This window comes from Lampetra fluviatilis, chromosome 34, assembly GCF_964198595.1.
Source record: "Lampetra fluviatilis chromosome 34, kcLamFluv1.1, whole genome shotgun sequence".
Lineage (NCBI taxonomy): Eukaryota > Metazoa > Chordata > Hyperoartia > Petromyzontiformes > Petromyzontidae > Lampetra > Lampetra fluviatilis.
Genome location: NC_136308.1, coordinates 5,119,143 through 5,135,161, shown reverse-complemented (window position 1 = coordinate 5,135,161; position 16,019 = coordinate 5,119,143). Strand labels below are relative to the sequence as shown.

The 16,019-nt window shown below is 46.2% G+C and overlaps 1 protein-coding gene across 1 annotated transcript in view; it reads left to right on the top strand.

Moving 5' to 3' along the window:
• Positions 1–219: 219 nt before the first annotated feature.
• Positions 220–16,019, top strand: part of LMCD1 (LIM and cysteine rich domains 1) — a 32,081-nt gene continuing 16,281 nt past the window's right edge. Inside the window, exons 1-5 of the mRNA XM_078872577.1 lie at positions 220–472; positions 3,830–3,912; positions 7,069–7,345; positions 9,805–10,050; positions 14,906–14,992. Coding sequence (XP_078728703.1) covers positions 446–472; positions 3,830–3,912; positions 7,069–7,345; positions 9,805–10,050; positions 14,906–14,992 — 720 coding nt within the window. The 5' untranslated portion in view covers positions 220–445. The remainder of the gene's footprint in view (positions 473–3,829; positions 3,913–7,068; positions 7,346–9,804; positions 10,051–14,905; positions 14,993–16,019) is intronic.

The following is a 16,019-nucleotide window of genomic DNA, read 5'->3' as shown; positions in this document are numbered from 1 at the left end:
GGGGCCCGTAGCTACATATGTAGTAGCTACTTTTGCTACAAAGGATCATCCGGCACTGACTCACATCCATTCGTTCGCTCGTTGTTGAACCTGGCCCAAATCTCGCAATGGGCTGCCCCTCTAGCAAACGGGAAACCACTCCCACAGTTAGCGCTGGGCAGCCCATTCGCTCTGAGAACAGAGGCAGCACAAGGGGGTGAGGAGTGGGGGACCCGAACTGACATCTCATTCCTGCAGCAACCTCGCAAGCAGCGGCAGCAGCAGCAGCAGTGTGGCTCAGTCTATACTCGCCTAACAAGAGTTCCAACAACCCTTCTCGGCTCTGTGCCTCTGTCCCTTGTGTCAAGTAGTGTGACCTGCCAGTGAAGAGACTCTGATTTTTCACGAGCTGTGCCACAACTTCTGTTGAATTCATTCATCAGCTACCGTTTGTATTCACGTTCCAATGGAGTTAGAGTCTCAAATGCACAAGGTATGAGTGCTAACGACATCTATGTATTAAGAAGGAACAAGATCAGTGTTGTTTTAACGAGTGATGATGCTAAGTGAGACTATGTTAATGCTGTTGTAAGTTACCATGTGTTTGTAATGCCTTACATCACGGTTGGTTTTTAATTTACATTTCATACGATGTGTGTTCACCAAAGTTTTGACTCTCATTTACAGCAGTACGTGTTTTGAAGCAGATTACTTGCATTGTACACACATTATGTGCTGTGTTGCCTTGCTGTAGTTTGGTCCGAGTCATCTTTAACAGCACTGCCGACCGAGATCGTAAAGCGTAGTAGTTACACTATGTAACACGATTTTTGTACATGGGTAGTAAGTGTTATTTTTTTTATTGATTATGCCTAAAAAGTATAGAAAATGACTATTATTCCCCACAAACTTTGCTTTTGTGACCAGGACTTTACGTGAAGGAATGACACAAATGCACACCACGTTTTCTCATTGAAGATAGGTACATTTATAAATACCACTGTCCTGGTCACAAAAGCAAAGTTTGTGGTGAGTAATAGCCATTTTCTGTGCTGTTGAGGCATAAGCAATTAGGAAATAACACTTACTACCCAGGGACAAATTTGTTTTTGTTACACAGTGTAATACTGCTTCCTGTAACGCACAGTAGTAATACTTTGTTATATATTTGCATTCATAACAGCATAAATGCCATGCTATGCTCACTGGTTTACATGCATGTGATGGTCAAATGACAGCACGTGTTATATTTCAACAGTACAAACCCCCTATAATTGTAATGATGATGCTGATGATGGTGATCATGTTAACAGCGATGTTGACTCTATGTTGGCAGTGCTAATGGCGTTCGTCGTTTTGGAGATAGTTAAATTGGCTTTGGGGTGTAACAATAAAAATAAGAAAGTAACGGAAACAGGTCCCTGCGGGGTGGGCTGGTAGGAACGAATAACCAAAGAATATATAATGTATTATTACACTTGTTTAGCCAGGAAAGCCTGACTGAGTGTAAAGGTTTTTGTAGGGTCCTGCCAAGTGTTTGCAGTAGGGGGCGATGTTGCTACACCTAATCGGACATCGGACGGACGGACGATATAATCTATTGTAGACTGGTTCCCTTCGTTCCTACCAGTATAATGAACTATGTTATCTCTCCGTTGAGTCCAAGCATCTCACGTGTTGTTACCACTCGACTTGGATAGTGACAGTTATTTATTTATCTAGATGTTTATTGTAAGGTCTATGGCCCATGATGACATGTTGATGGGTTGACCATTACATACTGGCCTTTTGCCTGTCCAAGGACGGGCGTATTGTAGTAAATCTGAAACGTGCAAACGAAAAGCAGGCCGCGACGTGATATCCATTGCATCCACTCGTGTGCGATTTGTTAGGGCGCGGTGACACAGACCTATTTCATTTTAAGGTTATAATCCCTGTTCATCATGACGTCCTTTTTACTTTGATGTCTCAACAGCGTGACGGAGATCACGTGACGTGAGGGTTCTGCCTTTGTAGTGAGGGTTGTGAGTTGACGCCGAGTAGGGGGGAGGGGGCACCTCGCCCCCCCATGTGGAGTGACGTCACCCGCTCATCATTATTAATGAAGGGGGGGAGAGTACTCCATATTGAGTGACGTCACCCGCTCATGATGATGAATGAGGAGTGGGGGGGGGTGTTCATTTGGAGGACGTCACCTGCTCATGAATATTAATGACGGGGGATGGTCGGCGTGGAGTGACGTCACGAGCGTTAAGGACATTCCTGAGCGATTATAGTAGCTATCATATTGCTGGACAGTATTTTACTTTTGATGGCCACAGAAAACGACATTGGGGGTGGAGTGGTGGTGCAGCCGTTAGCGCATTTTGCTTTGACACCTGAGTTTGTTTCCCCAACTACGGCTAACATCAATCAGGCACGGGGGATTGCTTAAATCGGTTCTGGGCATCTCCTTTTACCCGACCTTCGCTGACCAGTCGAAGAGCCACCACGACACATGGAGCTTTTAATCCAGCAGTAGGTTGACAAAGGGCTGCAAAATGTTGAATGGATTTTGTTTGACAAATTTTAGCTTCAAAAGCTCTACTACATTTCGATTTAAAGCTTTCGTGACTGCAGGGATTCATCTTCTTGGTTCTTTCGGTAAAAGTCACGTAGAATGGAAATAATAAAATAGTACAAATAAAACACAATAAAATAATTCTCACGACGTTTCGGCCACAACGCAAGCAGCCGTCCTCAGGTGGAGAGCAGGTCTGTCTACTCGACAGACCTGTCTACTCGACAGACCTATTTTATTATTTCCATTCTACGTGACTTTAAGTGGTACCAATGTCTCGTCTTGCTTATCGACTAATTGTCGTTAATGAACCAATGAAGGTGAGGCCATTAACCAAGACCAGATATTCCACTTATTGGTATCGCCTGAGGTGGCGTAACTTTAGTGGCTCTAATTTGGGGCCGTCCATAAATGACGTCACGCACCTATGGGGGGGAGGGGAGGGTCAGACATTTGTGACGATGTGCGATGAGGGGGGGGGGGGTGAGAAATGTGACGTCACATCAAATTGCGAAACTTTAAATAAATATAGACAACACGTTCTACTTAATTAAATAGACTTTTTAATAAATGTTTTCTCCTACAACATCAGAGTGCAGCGCCACATTAAATACGCACTACAATGACAATAGTTTAAAGCGATTTGAAGCATGTTTTATTTTTGTGGGTGGGGGGGCAGAGCTTTGTGACGTCATATTTGAGAGGTGGTCTGACTTTTTGTGACGCCGTGTGACGAAGGGGGGGGGGTCAAAAGTCGTCCAAAATCGCGTGACGTCATTTATGGACGGCCCCTTTCTTTATCTGGCCCATAACAGTGAATTGTGTGATAGCCATTTTAAATGAGTTGGGTTAGCCATATAAATGCTCCCTTAGGTGGCACCAATATCTGGTCTGGCAACATAGACTCCGTCCTTTGATTGAACCATTTGAATATACCAGCGGTGGTAACGGTTGTACGATCATTAGTGCCATGTGCTCTGAACTCAGCCACCCGAGTTCGATCCCCAGCCATTGCTAACATTAGTGGCAAAATCTGAACCAGCCCTGACAACCCCCCCCCCCCCCACTGCCTTCACCCATTCACCAACTGGCACTGAGCAGCGTGGTGAAGTATGGTGAAGTAACCCCACGTGACCTGCACGGCCTGGGGAGGTCCTAATCCAGCGGTGGTTTGATACAGGGTTGATCGTTGTCGTCATTATTGGAGGCGGTGATGGTGATGATGGTGACGATGGTGATGATGGTGACGATGGTGATGATGGTGATGATGTTGAAACTCTGTTGTTACAGATGACCCTGTCTGGAGGGCCTGCTCATCAGCCGTGCATGAAGTGTCAGGAGAACTGTTCGGGCTTCGAGCTCCACGCTTGGAGGTGATTGCAGCTCAATAGGCAATATACTCTTTGGGTTTTTCGGTGAAGTCAGGTGGGGACAAGGACGCTCGTGTTGCGCCCGAAACGTCGTGATTTTATTTATTTATTTTAAAAATTACCTACGTGACTTTACCGAAAAAACCAAAGAGTATGAATCTTTGCAGTCACGAAAACTTCAAATCTAGAATCAATTGGCAATATCAGCTCAATAGGCAATAGAAGCTGAATGGTAAAGCAGAGCTAAATGAAACAGCTCAACAGGTAAACACAACTCAGTAGGCAATAGCAGCTCAGTAAGTGATAGCTCAATAGAGCGACTCAGTCGGTAATATCCCATCAGGGAATCGCATATGAAATGACGTGCGGTTTCGCCTGCATATTTTCCACTTTGCACAGAGGCTAAACACAATTGTATACAAGGAGCGCACAAAACGCATTGCATCTGCAATCATTTGCGGTTTGTAAAATTAAATGTCAAATTTTTTTGTAACAAAAATCGCATTATGGCAATGCGATTTGAATTCAGTTCTACGTGATGGGAAATGCAGTAGGTGCCCATGGTTACATTTCCTCATTGTTCAACCCGTTTCTACAAACGAAAGCGATAGCACACGTTGACAATCATATTCACCGCACCGATGTGTGATTGTGCCTACGAATAGTGGACTTTATACGTAGATTTCCAGCCTGTGCTTATTTAAAGGGCCATAGCATTGTGTCAACAAACATCTGTGGATGTTTCTAAAGCTTTTCTGCTGAAAACACATTTCTCTTTATTTCCAATTTGAAGTTGGACGAGTGCCAGGTGGTCTTATTTTACTTAATCCAGGAAGGATGTTAAATAATTAGATTTTTATCAAAGCGGGGGTAAGGATTGTATAAATACAAAAGCACTGTACGGTTTCCTCTTCAGGAAGATAATAAGGCCAGATGTTACGTCTGCATTAAAATCGAGTCCCTTTTGAAAATATATTGGGATGATGTGTTTGGCACGACGGCTTTGCGACCTCCACTAAAGAGAAGATCGAATTATTTGGAGAATGTTTTTTGGTAGCAATGCAATAATAAGTAATATTAAAAAAAAATTAAACACGCTTTAATGAAATGTACCCTAGTCGTAATGGCAGAACTCCACGACTCCAGGAAGTGGCCGCAAAGCTTGCCATAGCATAAGGGGCCGTGGTGATTTTGAGTTTGGACAATTAGACCAAAAATTAATGTTTAAAAATAATGTTTTTATTTTTTATGATAGAATATAGTATTGTCATCAGTATGACATAGCTATACCAAGTTTGCAGTCGATACCACATTGGGAAGTGGGTTAAAATTGAGTTACAAGATTTGAGGATACGATAACGACAACAACGACAATGTGAGTTAAATGAAAGCGTGCAATAATAATAACAAAAAAATGGCCAAAGTAATTTTTATTCAACTGCAGCGCATGAATTGTACTTTCCACTCTGGGACTCTGAGAGGACGTCTCGCCGGTGTTGTGTCATTGCCGGCGTTGTGTCATTGCCGGCGTTGTGGCATTGCCGCATGGTGAGTGAAGGCGACGTCTTGGAGAGGCTTTCACCCAGTAGTGGATTGATCCATGGCTGAATGGTATTTTAGACTACGACATTAAATGTAAAAATTCATTTGGTGTTCTGTGTTAGTATTTGAGAGCTATAAATATAATGCTACAATAACAATTTCCAAACTTAGAAAGTGGAATTGCTTGTTTATTCCATCTAAAACTATGTTGTGAATGTAGCTGCATGACGCATTACCATTTTTTTTTTGTGCGGTCCAACGCGCAGACAACTTACGTCAGCAGGCAAACTTATTCCACAAGTGAATCGTGAGGTTAGTCACGTCGTCCGCACAACGCCCGTGTTGTTGGACAGTTATCAAAAAACTATGACAACCTTCCGGTGACGCTGGGAAATTTTAAATAGACTCTTAAGTCCAGCGCTTCATTTCAACTAAAACAGCCTGGGATTTTGTGCCGGAAATTAATTTCACACGGCATATGATTGTCCTTATTCCAGTAAGACCTCTTCCATACCAGCCTAGCAAAGCGTGCAGTACAATCTCGGTTGGTCCACGTCTTGGCTACCAAAGGAAGGCAGCTTTCAAGATGACACAACTATTCAGCACCGCCATTCACGCCACTGCCTAATTATAAACCAGACATGTAACGAATGAGCCTCCCCTGATGACAAAGTCATCCTCAACCCAATGCTGGCACCACCAACCATCACTGTCCCTGTCATGTACTGCACATGGACAGCCATTTTTTTATAAATCCACTGCTGGATGAGGGCCTCCCCACGCCTTGTCGATCGTGGGGGTTATTTCACCATACTTCACCCGGTTGGTCAGTGAACAGTGAACTGCGCCGTGAGCCCAGCAGACGCGAGTTTGATTCCCACGGCAAATCCACGGCTTACATCAGAAGCGATGATCTGACACCGGTGCTGGGTCTCACCCAAGTTAACTCAGCCATAAATGGGTACCTAGATGGAGCATGCAAATATCGACACCAGGAAGACAAATGCGGCTGGGCGCGGTTGCTGGCAACACGGTCCCCCCTTGTGTACCGTGATGGCCGTCACAGCTGGTCGCCCAACAAGCTTTCGCTATCAATATTATCCATAATAATAGTTTTTTTTTGGGGTTGGATCGCTTCAATATAAATGTGTCGTTAAACCCGCCACCACCCGACGCAGCCAACGAGTAAAGGTTCGTCACGTCAACCAAAACGTGCCGATTCGTTCCTAGCAAACAGCACACCGGCGCGTCGGAGGGCAAACCCTCGATCTCGCGATTTAACCCCCCCAAAAAAAAAACCTCTATTAGGGTAAAAAAAAAACTCTATTAGGATTAAAAAAAACTCTATAGGCTTAATAAAAAAAAACTCTATTAGGGTAAAAAAAAAACTCTATTAGGGTAAAAAAAAAACTCTATTAGGGTTAAAAAACAAACTCTATTAGGGTAAAAAAAAAACTATTAGGATAAAAAAAAACTCTATAGGGTTAAAAAAAACTCTATTAGGGTAAAAAAAAACCTCTATTAGGATTAAAAAAAACTCTGTTGGAGAGTCAAACCCGAATGGGCTCACACGGCGGCATCATTGTCTTTGCCCGCGTGCGTGTGCGCGCGGTACAGAAAGGCGTGCGCCCGCTGTTGGTGCGGCCCCGAGGAGCACGGAGTGGACAGCGACGTCGCTGAGGACCAGCGGCTCGGCTGGCTGCTCGCCGGCTCGCGTCACGCGCACATGGCGGCCAGGAGGAAGGCGGACGCCGTGGGGGGCGCCGAGGGGGCCCTGCGCTACGTCTACAAGCGCCACCGCATGATCATCACGCGGCCGCTCACCTCGCGCAAGGACCCCACCTTCGAGAGCCTGGCGTACGAGTGGGTGCCACCCGGAGTGAGCCAGGCGCTGGTCAGTGATCGTCCGGCGGGTGGGGGGTGGTGGTGGCCGTGCTGTGGTCTCGGTCCGGCTTGTTGGGATGGGCTGACCGTGGTGGACGCAAAATGACGTCTGTGCATGACGCCTTTTGGCGTCATCTGGTCCAACACCATGTGAGACTAGGTTCTAAGAAAAGCTGTCTCGGGTGTGGATCAATCAATTTCAAGGACAGTGCATACATTATCAGAGTTGTGTTTTTTGTTTGCATTCCGACCGCAGGTATTGTAGTCAATGCAAACATGACTCCTTGTAAAAAAAAGGTGTCAGTTTTGTTGCCTGATAAAAGGGTTAAAAACCAATCATCAGAGCTTTACAGCTCGACGGATTTCCTCGAGTGTAAATAAATATTCTAGACGTTTAAGGCTGCCACCCCTTTTTGTTGTATGTTATTATTATCAGGGCGTACGATGAGTTGGAGCTCTCCATGGCTGAAGTCCAAATGAATATTTATGGGGTAATGGAATTGATGGGATGAGGAGGTGGTTGGGGGCAGTTTGAGGGACTCGTAAAACATTCAAATGAAAGAATTAAGGCTGGCTATTATATAGTTCTCGGTACACCCTGCTCTTGCATTTTCCAGCTGATACCATGGCCGGTGGAGCCAGAGCTGCTGGATAATGGAGACTAGTTTATGTGTGGCAGTCATGGAAGTTCCTTGACTATAATTCACCACACTAGGCAATTTACATTGGTGAAGGGAACACATTTTTTTTAGGTTTTTTCGGTAAAGTCACGTAGGTAAAAAATTTAAATTAATAAAAGTAAAATAAAAATGAAATAAAAATCACGACGTTTCGGAGGCAACACAAGCTTCCGTCTTCAGGTGGAACCGTCACAGCACGATTGCCGAAAAAAACTAAGAATATGAATCGTTGCAGTCACGAAAGCTTCAAATCTAGAAGGCATACATTTTGTCTCATCTCTCAACAGGTATCTGACTGCGTTAGGTGCCACTATTCAGGTGTAATTACTCAAGTATTCAAGGCTCTCCATGTGTTGTTTCACCACATCAAGGCAGTGAGTGCCCCATTGAAGAAGTGTATTTTCATCACCATCATCATCAGCCAAGATTAATCCACAGCTGGATGAATGGCTCCCCAAGCTGTTGCAATTTTTTGCGGTTTCTGCGATATAACAATCCTTGTGCCAAAAGGCAACTCGAATGGCATTTATTTTTATTTTTAGAAGCGTGTTTTTTGACATTTTTTTCCACCGGTTATGTTTTCAATAGTATTTAGGCATCCTTCCACGACAGTCGACCTCCCTCTGCATGTGTGCATGTTTACGTGTTTTGTGCACGAGCACGTTGGGGAGTGGAGGCGCAGTGGTTAGCAAACTGAACTATGGACCCAGCGATTCCGAGTTCAATCTCCAGCCACAGCTAACATTAGTGGCAAGTTGATATCTGAACCGGTCCTGGGCCTCTCCTAGGTCAACTCCACCTTAATGAATTGCCTGGTGCAGGATGTAAACATCAGCGCTGGGGATGCAGAGGCAGCTGGGTGTGATACTGACCACACCAATCCCAGGTGCGCTTATTCTGGTCTTTAGAAGACATTGGCCCAAATCCTTCATGTTGTCTATTTAGTTCACCTTTGAAATTCTACATCATGGGAAGAATAAGAACGCGTCACAATACGGGAAGAGGGTAGAACCACACGTACATGTTGAGCAGTGTATTATTGTTATTATGCAACTGATAAAAACCGGGAATTTAAATGCCCCGGGACAGCTACCTCAAAAAGATGATCATGGGGTGGGGGGGGGGGGCTACGTAAGGGACTGCATGGAATAAAGTTGAAATTGAATCGAGTCGGTGCTCACGATCAGCGCTTATCCCAACCAGGGCCGGATTAATCCAGAGGCCTCTCATTTTGTAGGCCTCCTTACCATGTTGAAGTAATACCTTAGTGATGACGGTAGCGCGCCCATCAGAATGAATTACGACGACGTCATTCGTGACTTTGCCACGGCTTGAAGCTCGGAAGGAAAAAAACGTGTTGAAAGAAATTCGTGCAGCAAGTGATTTATGTTTGATGAATTGACCTTGAGTCGACTACATTTGTAAATGTTACATAGGTAAATCATACCTGTCAACACCTTATCGGTGCCTACCTTATTACAGACCAATTCAGACCTTATTGGTCACCCCGTGCCCTTATAAATATCAGCGTTCATCCTACAAAGTCCCATCACAAGGGAGAAACACAAACAAATAGACAAAAATGTTTTTTGCCCGTATCGAAACGGCTGTACGCCGTGTGGACCTGAAAACTAAATTTCCCTGTACAAGAATAAGAGTAAACCGCATGGGTTGACAGGTATGGTAAATACATACATTTGATTATTTAGTATTCTTTTTACGGTATGTAATACTAACTTAGGTTAACGCTTTAGTGGGGTGGGGTTGGGAATCCTCCACCTCTGTGCAGGCGGTGGGCTTCATGAGTGCATTGCCGGACGACAAGCAGCCGGTGGCGGGCACCGAGGGAGAGCGCTACCGCCAGAGGCAGCTGTGCCGCCAGCTGCCTCCCCACGACCGCGACCCGTCGCTCTGCCACGACCTATCGCCCGCCGAGGTCCGCGCCGCGGCCGAGTTCGCTCGGCGGTGTGCGGCCGAGACGCTGGCGGTCGGCACCGTGTGCCGGCCCAAGGACTTCATCGCACAACTGCAGCAGGTGGGGTATGGGTAACGCACTTTGTGTGAAGTTTGTGTTGTCTTTCACCCCCGCCGCCGCCCATGCACCTCCGACTTGCACGGTTGGCTACGTATGCTGCGAAAGACGTTCAATGCACGTACGTGCATTAAACGCGCGTACGTGCATTAAGCGTACATACATTCAACGTACATGCATTCAACGTATGTACATTTAACGTAGGTACGTACGTACATGCAACGCGGGAAGGACTGTTTGCCGAGCGACCCGGTACCCCCTGCACCAGCTTCCCCTAGGATAGCGCGTATGGTCAGTAGAGGTGTGTGTGTGTGGGAGGAGCGGTAGTGTAGCGGTTAGCGCGCTGTGCTACGAATCTGGCGAACTGAGCTCGATTCCAGCTCACAGCCAACACCGGTGACGATTATCTGAACTGGTCATGGGCCTCCTCCCCTAGGTCGACTCAGCCTCAAATGAGTACCCGGTGTGGTAACATTACCACTGGGAAGACAAAAAGGGCCCGACGTGGTATTGGCCACCCACCCCCTTTTGTGCCGTGCCAGCCCTTATTGGTGCTCGCTTACAGCACTTTCCCCAACAGTCTGTTCCGGCGATATGGGGGATCTTTGTCTCTGTTTTTTGTGTGGGAGGCCACGATGACAGTGATATTCACCGCTTAGGAGAGTGAACTTGTGTGGTCCCAGACCTGGTCCTGCTTGGGACCGTCTTCTCTTGCAGGGGATAGAAAGCTGTATTTAACAACGGCGACAATTTCAATTTGTACAGCATCTAAATGCAATTGGCGAATGTTGCCTGTGTTGTAATGGTTAGCACACTGGACTTGCAATTTAGAGGTGAAGTTAAATAAATAAATACAATTTATTTTTATTTGACAAAGTTAGGCCCACTGAGTTATGTAGCTCTTTTCAGAAGCGACCTGGCCACAAATGATAGCTCAACGAAGTGGATTATCGCGTGCAACTTCGTAGCGGCCAAATACTCAAAACGCATGTTTCTAAACGTGGAGTGAATAACCGAAGGACCCGGAAAAAAATCGATGCAACCACGGTGAGGACATGCACACTCCAAATATACAGCAGTAGGCATCAGGGTCAGGATCAAACCCACAACTGCCTGCATACCAGGCGAGGGAGTTAACATCTCACCGCCAGGTTGCCGGCTCGACCTATCAGAATGGCAGTTGAAACAATGGGGCAGGTTTTTTGACTCTATCTACCTAGCAGTATAAATCCTACACCACAGACCTTTGGCCAGTAGGACAAAACACCTCCTTGGGGTCCCTCTAGTGGAGGCCCTTCTACCAGCAGTGGCATGAACACGTAATTGCAGGGCTGCACCTTTAACTACCGAAACACAATCCCATTTCAAGATGCTTTACAAGAGGAGCGGGAGGGGGGGGTGTTGGAGCGTGGGGCTCAACACCAATGATGATAATGGGCCCCAGAGAGAGCCGGGGGCAGCCAGGGGCAGCCAGGGGCAGCCAGGGCAGCATCAACGCGTCCCAGGGCATCCACATCAGGGCGTGGGACCCTTAACGTACAAAGTCTCAGATTTGACGGTTGAGCGTGCTGCGCATGTGTGCGTCCTCGCTTCATTCTGTCCAAGGATGCAACCTTTCCATGTGCGTCTGTCTGTCCATGTGTCTCCGTGACACACTGAACTCTTTCCTGTGCGTTTTATAGTATGAAAACACGGGCTACAATTAAGCCTTTGACGTAATGTGTGCTTCCCACAGAAATGCTTTACTTGTATGACCAGATGTTCGTCTCTGCACGAACAAACAGCCCTTTCTAAACTGCAGCATCAGCATGAACGTCATTATGGAAGAAGAAAAAAACTCGGCGGCCTTAGGTCCCCTATGTGCATTTGTGTGAAATGTACTTTTATTACAATTTGTGCCGATGTGTATATCAATTAATTGCTGGATGAGGGCCACACCACAGTCCCGGTGATTGTTTTTGTTGCCATACTTCACCACACTGGTCACGTGGGTTGGCGAAGGTGGGAGCATACAAGTACAGTGCAACAATGGATTTCGCTGCACTGCCCTGCAAGAGACCGACAGCAGCCTATTTTATGCGTGGTAGGAACCCATCCAAGCACTATCCAGGGTCAACTTCGGCTTAGCTTCCAAGATGTTACGAAATCGGTGCATTCAGAGTGATTTGTTTGTACCCACACAATACATGAGCTAAACTCAAATTTATAAATTTATAGTCTTAGGGTTCAGATTAAGCAGCTTAAAAACATCAGAGCTTAACAGCAATCCGATTAATACTAGCCCATCCCATTTGTCTATTTAACTGTTTGAGTTATTGGTAACATGCATATATAGTGTTCATAAATCTGTTTACAGTATGACACAATACAGGTTATCCATTCAGATATCATTCATTTTTAAAGAATTTAAATTAGGCATTAAAAGAGTCTTGAGACTTAGTGAGGCTCTTTACTGGGAAAACATTTGTAATAATGATGGCTTCGTAATAATATGAAACTATGAAAACATTTGTATTTTACCAGGTAAGGCCCACTGAGCTATGTAGCTCTTTTTCAGAAGCGACCTGTCCACAGATAATAGCTCAACGAAGTGGCTTATCACGTGGAAATGTACAGCAGCCAAATCCTCTAAACGCACGTTGATTCTAAATATGGAGGGAAAAACCGGACGACCCGGAGAAAATAGGCAACAAAATGACCTGCGTACTTGATATATGGGCAACACAATTATTGTGTTTTTTTCCTGAATAGTCTTGAGCGATCTTCACCAGGTGAACACCTAAGACTCGAATCTCAAAAAGGTGGCACGTCATCAACACCTTGGTGGACACATGCAGGCGTAGAGGGACGAGTCGCGTACAATAGCATCCGTTTCCTACCTAGCACGTGTGTGTAGCGGTAGTGTAGCGGGTAGCGCGCTGCGCTACGAACCCAGCGACCCGGGTTCGATTCCTGCTCACAGCAAACACCGGTGATGATTATCTAACCCGATCCTGGGCCTCCCTTAGGTTGACTCAGCCTCAAAGGAGCAACTGGTGTGGTGGTGTGTAAGCATGGCCACTGGGGAGACAAAGGCGGCCGGGCATGGTGCTAGCCACCTACCCCCGTGTGTGCCGTACCGGCCTTTATAGGTGCCAGTGAACAGCACTTGCCCCAACAGTCTGTTATCGCTACACGGGGGATCTTTGTCTTTGGTTGGATCGAGCCAGCTGAAACTGCTGTGCAATTATAATTCTTTAACACTGGATGATGATGATGGTGATACATTTATGAACACCACGAAGTATGGCAAAACCGCTGCTACACGTTGACACTGAATGGAACTTCTGTGTGGGGTCTTCCCGCTTGTGCTGCGGTGTAGCTGCCCTCCGTTGCGTGTTCGGGTAGCACCATGCGTCGTCCGGCGGCACGACTTCTGACGTTTCCCTCCGCATGCTGTGTGTGACCTTCTTGGGAAAGCGAATTGAGTTGCAGAAGAATCCCCCGGCGCGTGGAGCGAAAATCCAACAACAACAACAATCTAAGAATCCTCAGCAGGGAACTGAACAGAACTTGCTCGATATTCTTCCCGTGGGAGTGCCTACTTTTCTTGGGTCGTACTGCGCCTTCCACAAGCCAAGGCTTCCGGCCGTGTCGCTTCCCCCCCCGTGAGAATTTAATAAAGAGGATCAGCCTATATATGGTCCAAATGATACAGACAACTTCAATGATTCAGAAGCCGTGCTTGTTTTGGCCAATGCGTTGCTCAGAGAGAAAGGGAAACTGAACCGGGGAAAATTGAGGCATGCGGCAGAGGTCGCAAACGGGTTTTGATTCCTTACCCGTACCCGGCCGCACCAGGGTCGCAAACGGGTACCCGTACCCTACCCGATACCCGGCTACCCGGGTATCGGGTAGGGTACGGGTACGGGTACCCGATTGCGACCTCTGGGATGAAGCCATGTTGCAGGCGCGGGTGGGTTGATTCTAGGAACTTGAATTGTGAGAAGAGACAAGACGTTGGGAAATGAGTGACAAACGGTTACTCACCAGTGACTCACCGCCTACCCGTACCCATACCCGGCCGCACCAGGGTCGCAAACGGGTACCCATACCCGTACCCGGTCGGGTACGGGTATCGGGTAGGGTACGGGTATCGGGTACCCGGTTGCGACCTCTGGCATGCGGTCTACACAAACAACCCCCTCATTATCAACATCATCAGCACTCATTCTTTATCTACTGCTGAATGGAAGTAGGCCTCTGCACGTTGATGCCATCCCTCACTGTCCTCCAGACGTCACAATAATTCGGTCCTGCGTACGATGAATAAATCTCGTCACTCCATCTCCACACTGGTCATCCCCTTTGGACATGTTTCTCTCCTTTGACTGCCATCTTTTGCACAAGCCTCATCCAATAACCCATCGTTCCTTCTCGCGATGCAACTCGCCGCCCACTTGCGTTCCTCACTTCTTGATAGCTGCTTTTTGTGTTTAGTTTGATCTCCCCCCCCCCCGCCCCCCGCTGGCACCTCCAATTACCACGTTTGGCTACGTCCGTACGGTGTGAAATAGGTTCAACATACGTACATTAACAAGGGATTAGAGTGTCTCTGCTTTGTTTCCAGTGGGTGTAATCATCACGCACCTAACATGTGCGTGTGCACAACTTCTTTGTACCCTAAAATCCCCCGGCAACACACGGAGGCTCTAAGTCTTGACTGGCTTGTCCACTTGTTATATCTGGCTTTGTTCCCCTACGTGCAAGACTCGTATTATTATTAATATGCCCTTAGCTTGTGGGAGATCAGCCCTGAATATGGCAATGCACGTTCATACGCCGCGTGATTTATTTGGCACTATTCATCACCTTGCAGGCACAAGACAAGGACGCGACCAGAGACGAGGGGAAACAAGGCGATAAGAACAGCACTGACCAAGAGGAATCATCTCCCAAAGAATTTGTGAGTCCATAAGAAGAGGTTGTGCTTTGATCGCTGTTGCTGTTGTTCTCGTCATAGCCCCCACAGTTTATGCCGTAAATCCAGCCGTCGTTTCAAGAGGGATGAACCTTTTCAGTAGAATCCATCCAGGATTAATTAAAAGGGATTTGCCGACAATGGGAATATCGGCAGGCTGAACAAAAATTAACTGGGCTATGGAAGCTACAAATAGTTTGCTTTTAAAACACACTAGTTTTGCCAAATCATTGTATATTGATAGGTAAGGGAATCAATGAGCATTGTCAATATTAATCATGAGCGTGCACACCCCACGATTAGTAGAATAGGCAAAGCAAATTGTATTCGCCATCTAAAGTGCTTAAAACAGTTCGTAGGCACTCAATCTCCGAGAGTCAACGACTGCACGGACATTTTAAGCGAGTCGGAACAGAATGGAAGGAAGAGTGCCTTGTATAGGTTTTTAAAAAAATATGTTGATCACATTCCACAATCCGTAAGAGACGAGTGGCAGCACTGAGTCATGTGTTTAGCAGTCCCTGTTGAATTGGTGATGACGGAAGATTCAAATTGCTCTGGACACAATTGTGGTTTGATATCAAATGTGATTTGATAGAAGTCTTAACTCACTTATGGACTGATGCAAGTGATGCAGTGGTTTGTGCACTGCTCTATGAAGCCAAGCAAACTCAGTCTGAGTCCAAGCCATGGTTGACACTAGTGGTGAGTGATATCTCCATCAGTCCGACTCGCCTTCCGTCGTAAGCCTTCATGAACCCACAGCAACCAGCATAGTGAAGTATGGTCAAACAACTCACGTGACCAAAACAGCATTGGAAGGCCTTAATCCAGTAGTGGATGAAAAAAATAGCTGTACACCATTATTATAAATATATTTGTATTATATATTTATTAACCCATCGGGTGATATATTTACGTACCCATATCACTCAAATGAGACCATATTCGCAGATTAAATCAGTTTTGTTAAACATACTTTCCAAAACTTTTTCACTCATGAAAACATATT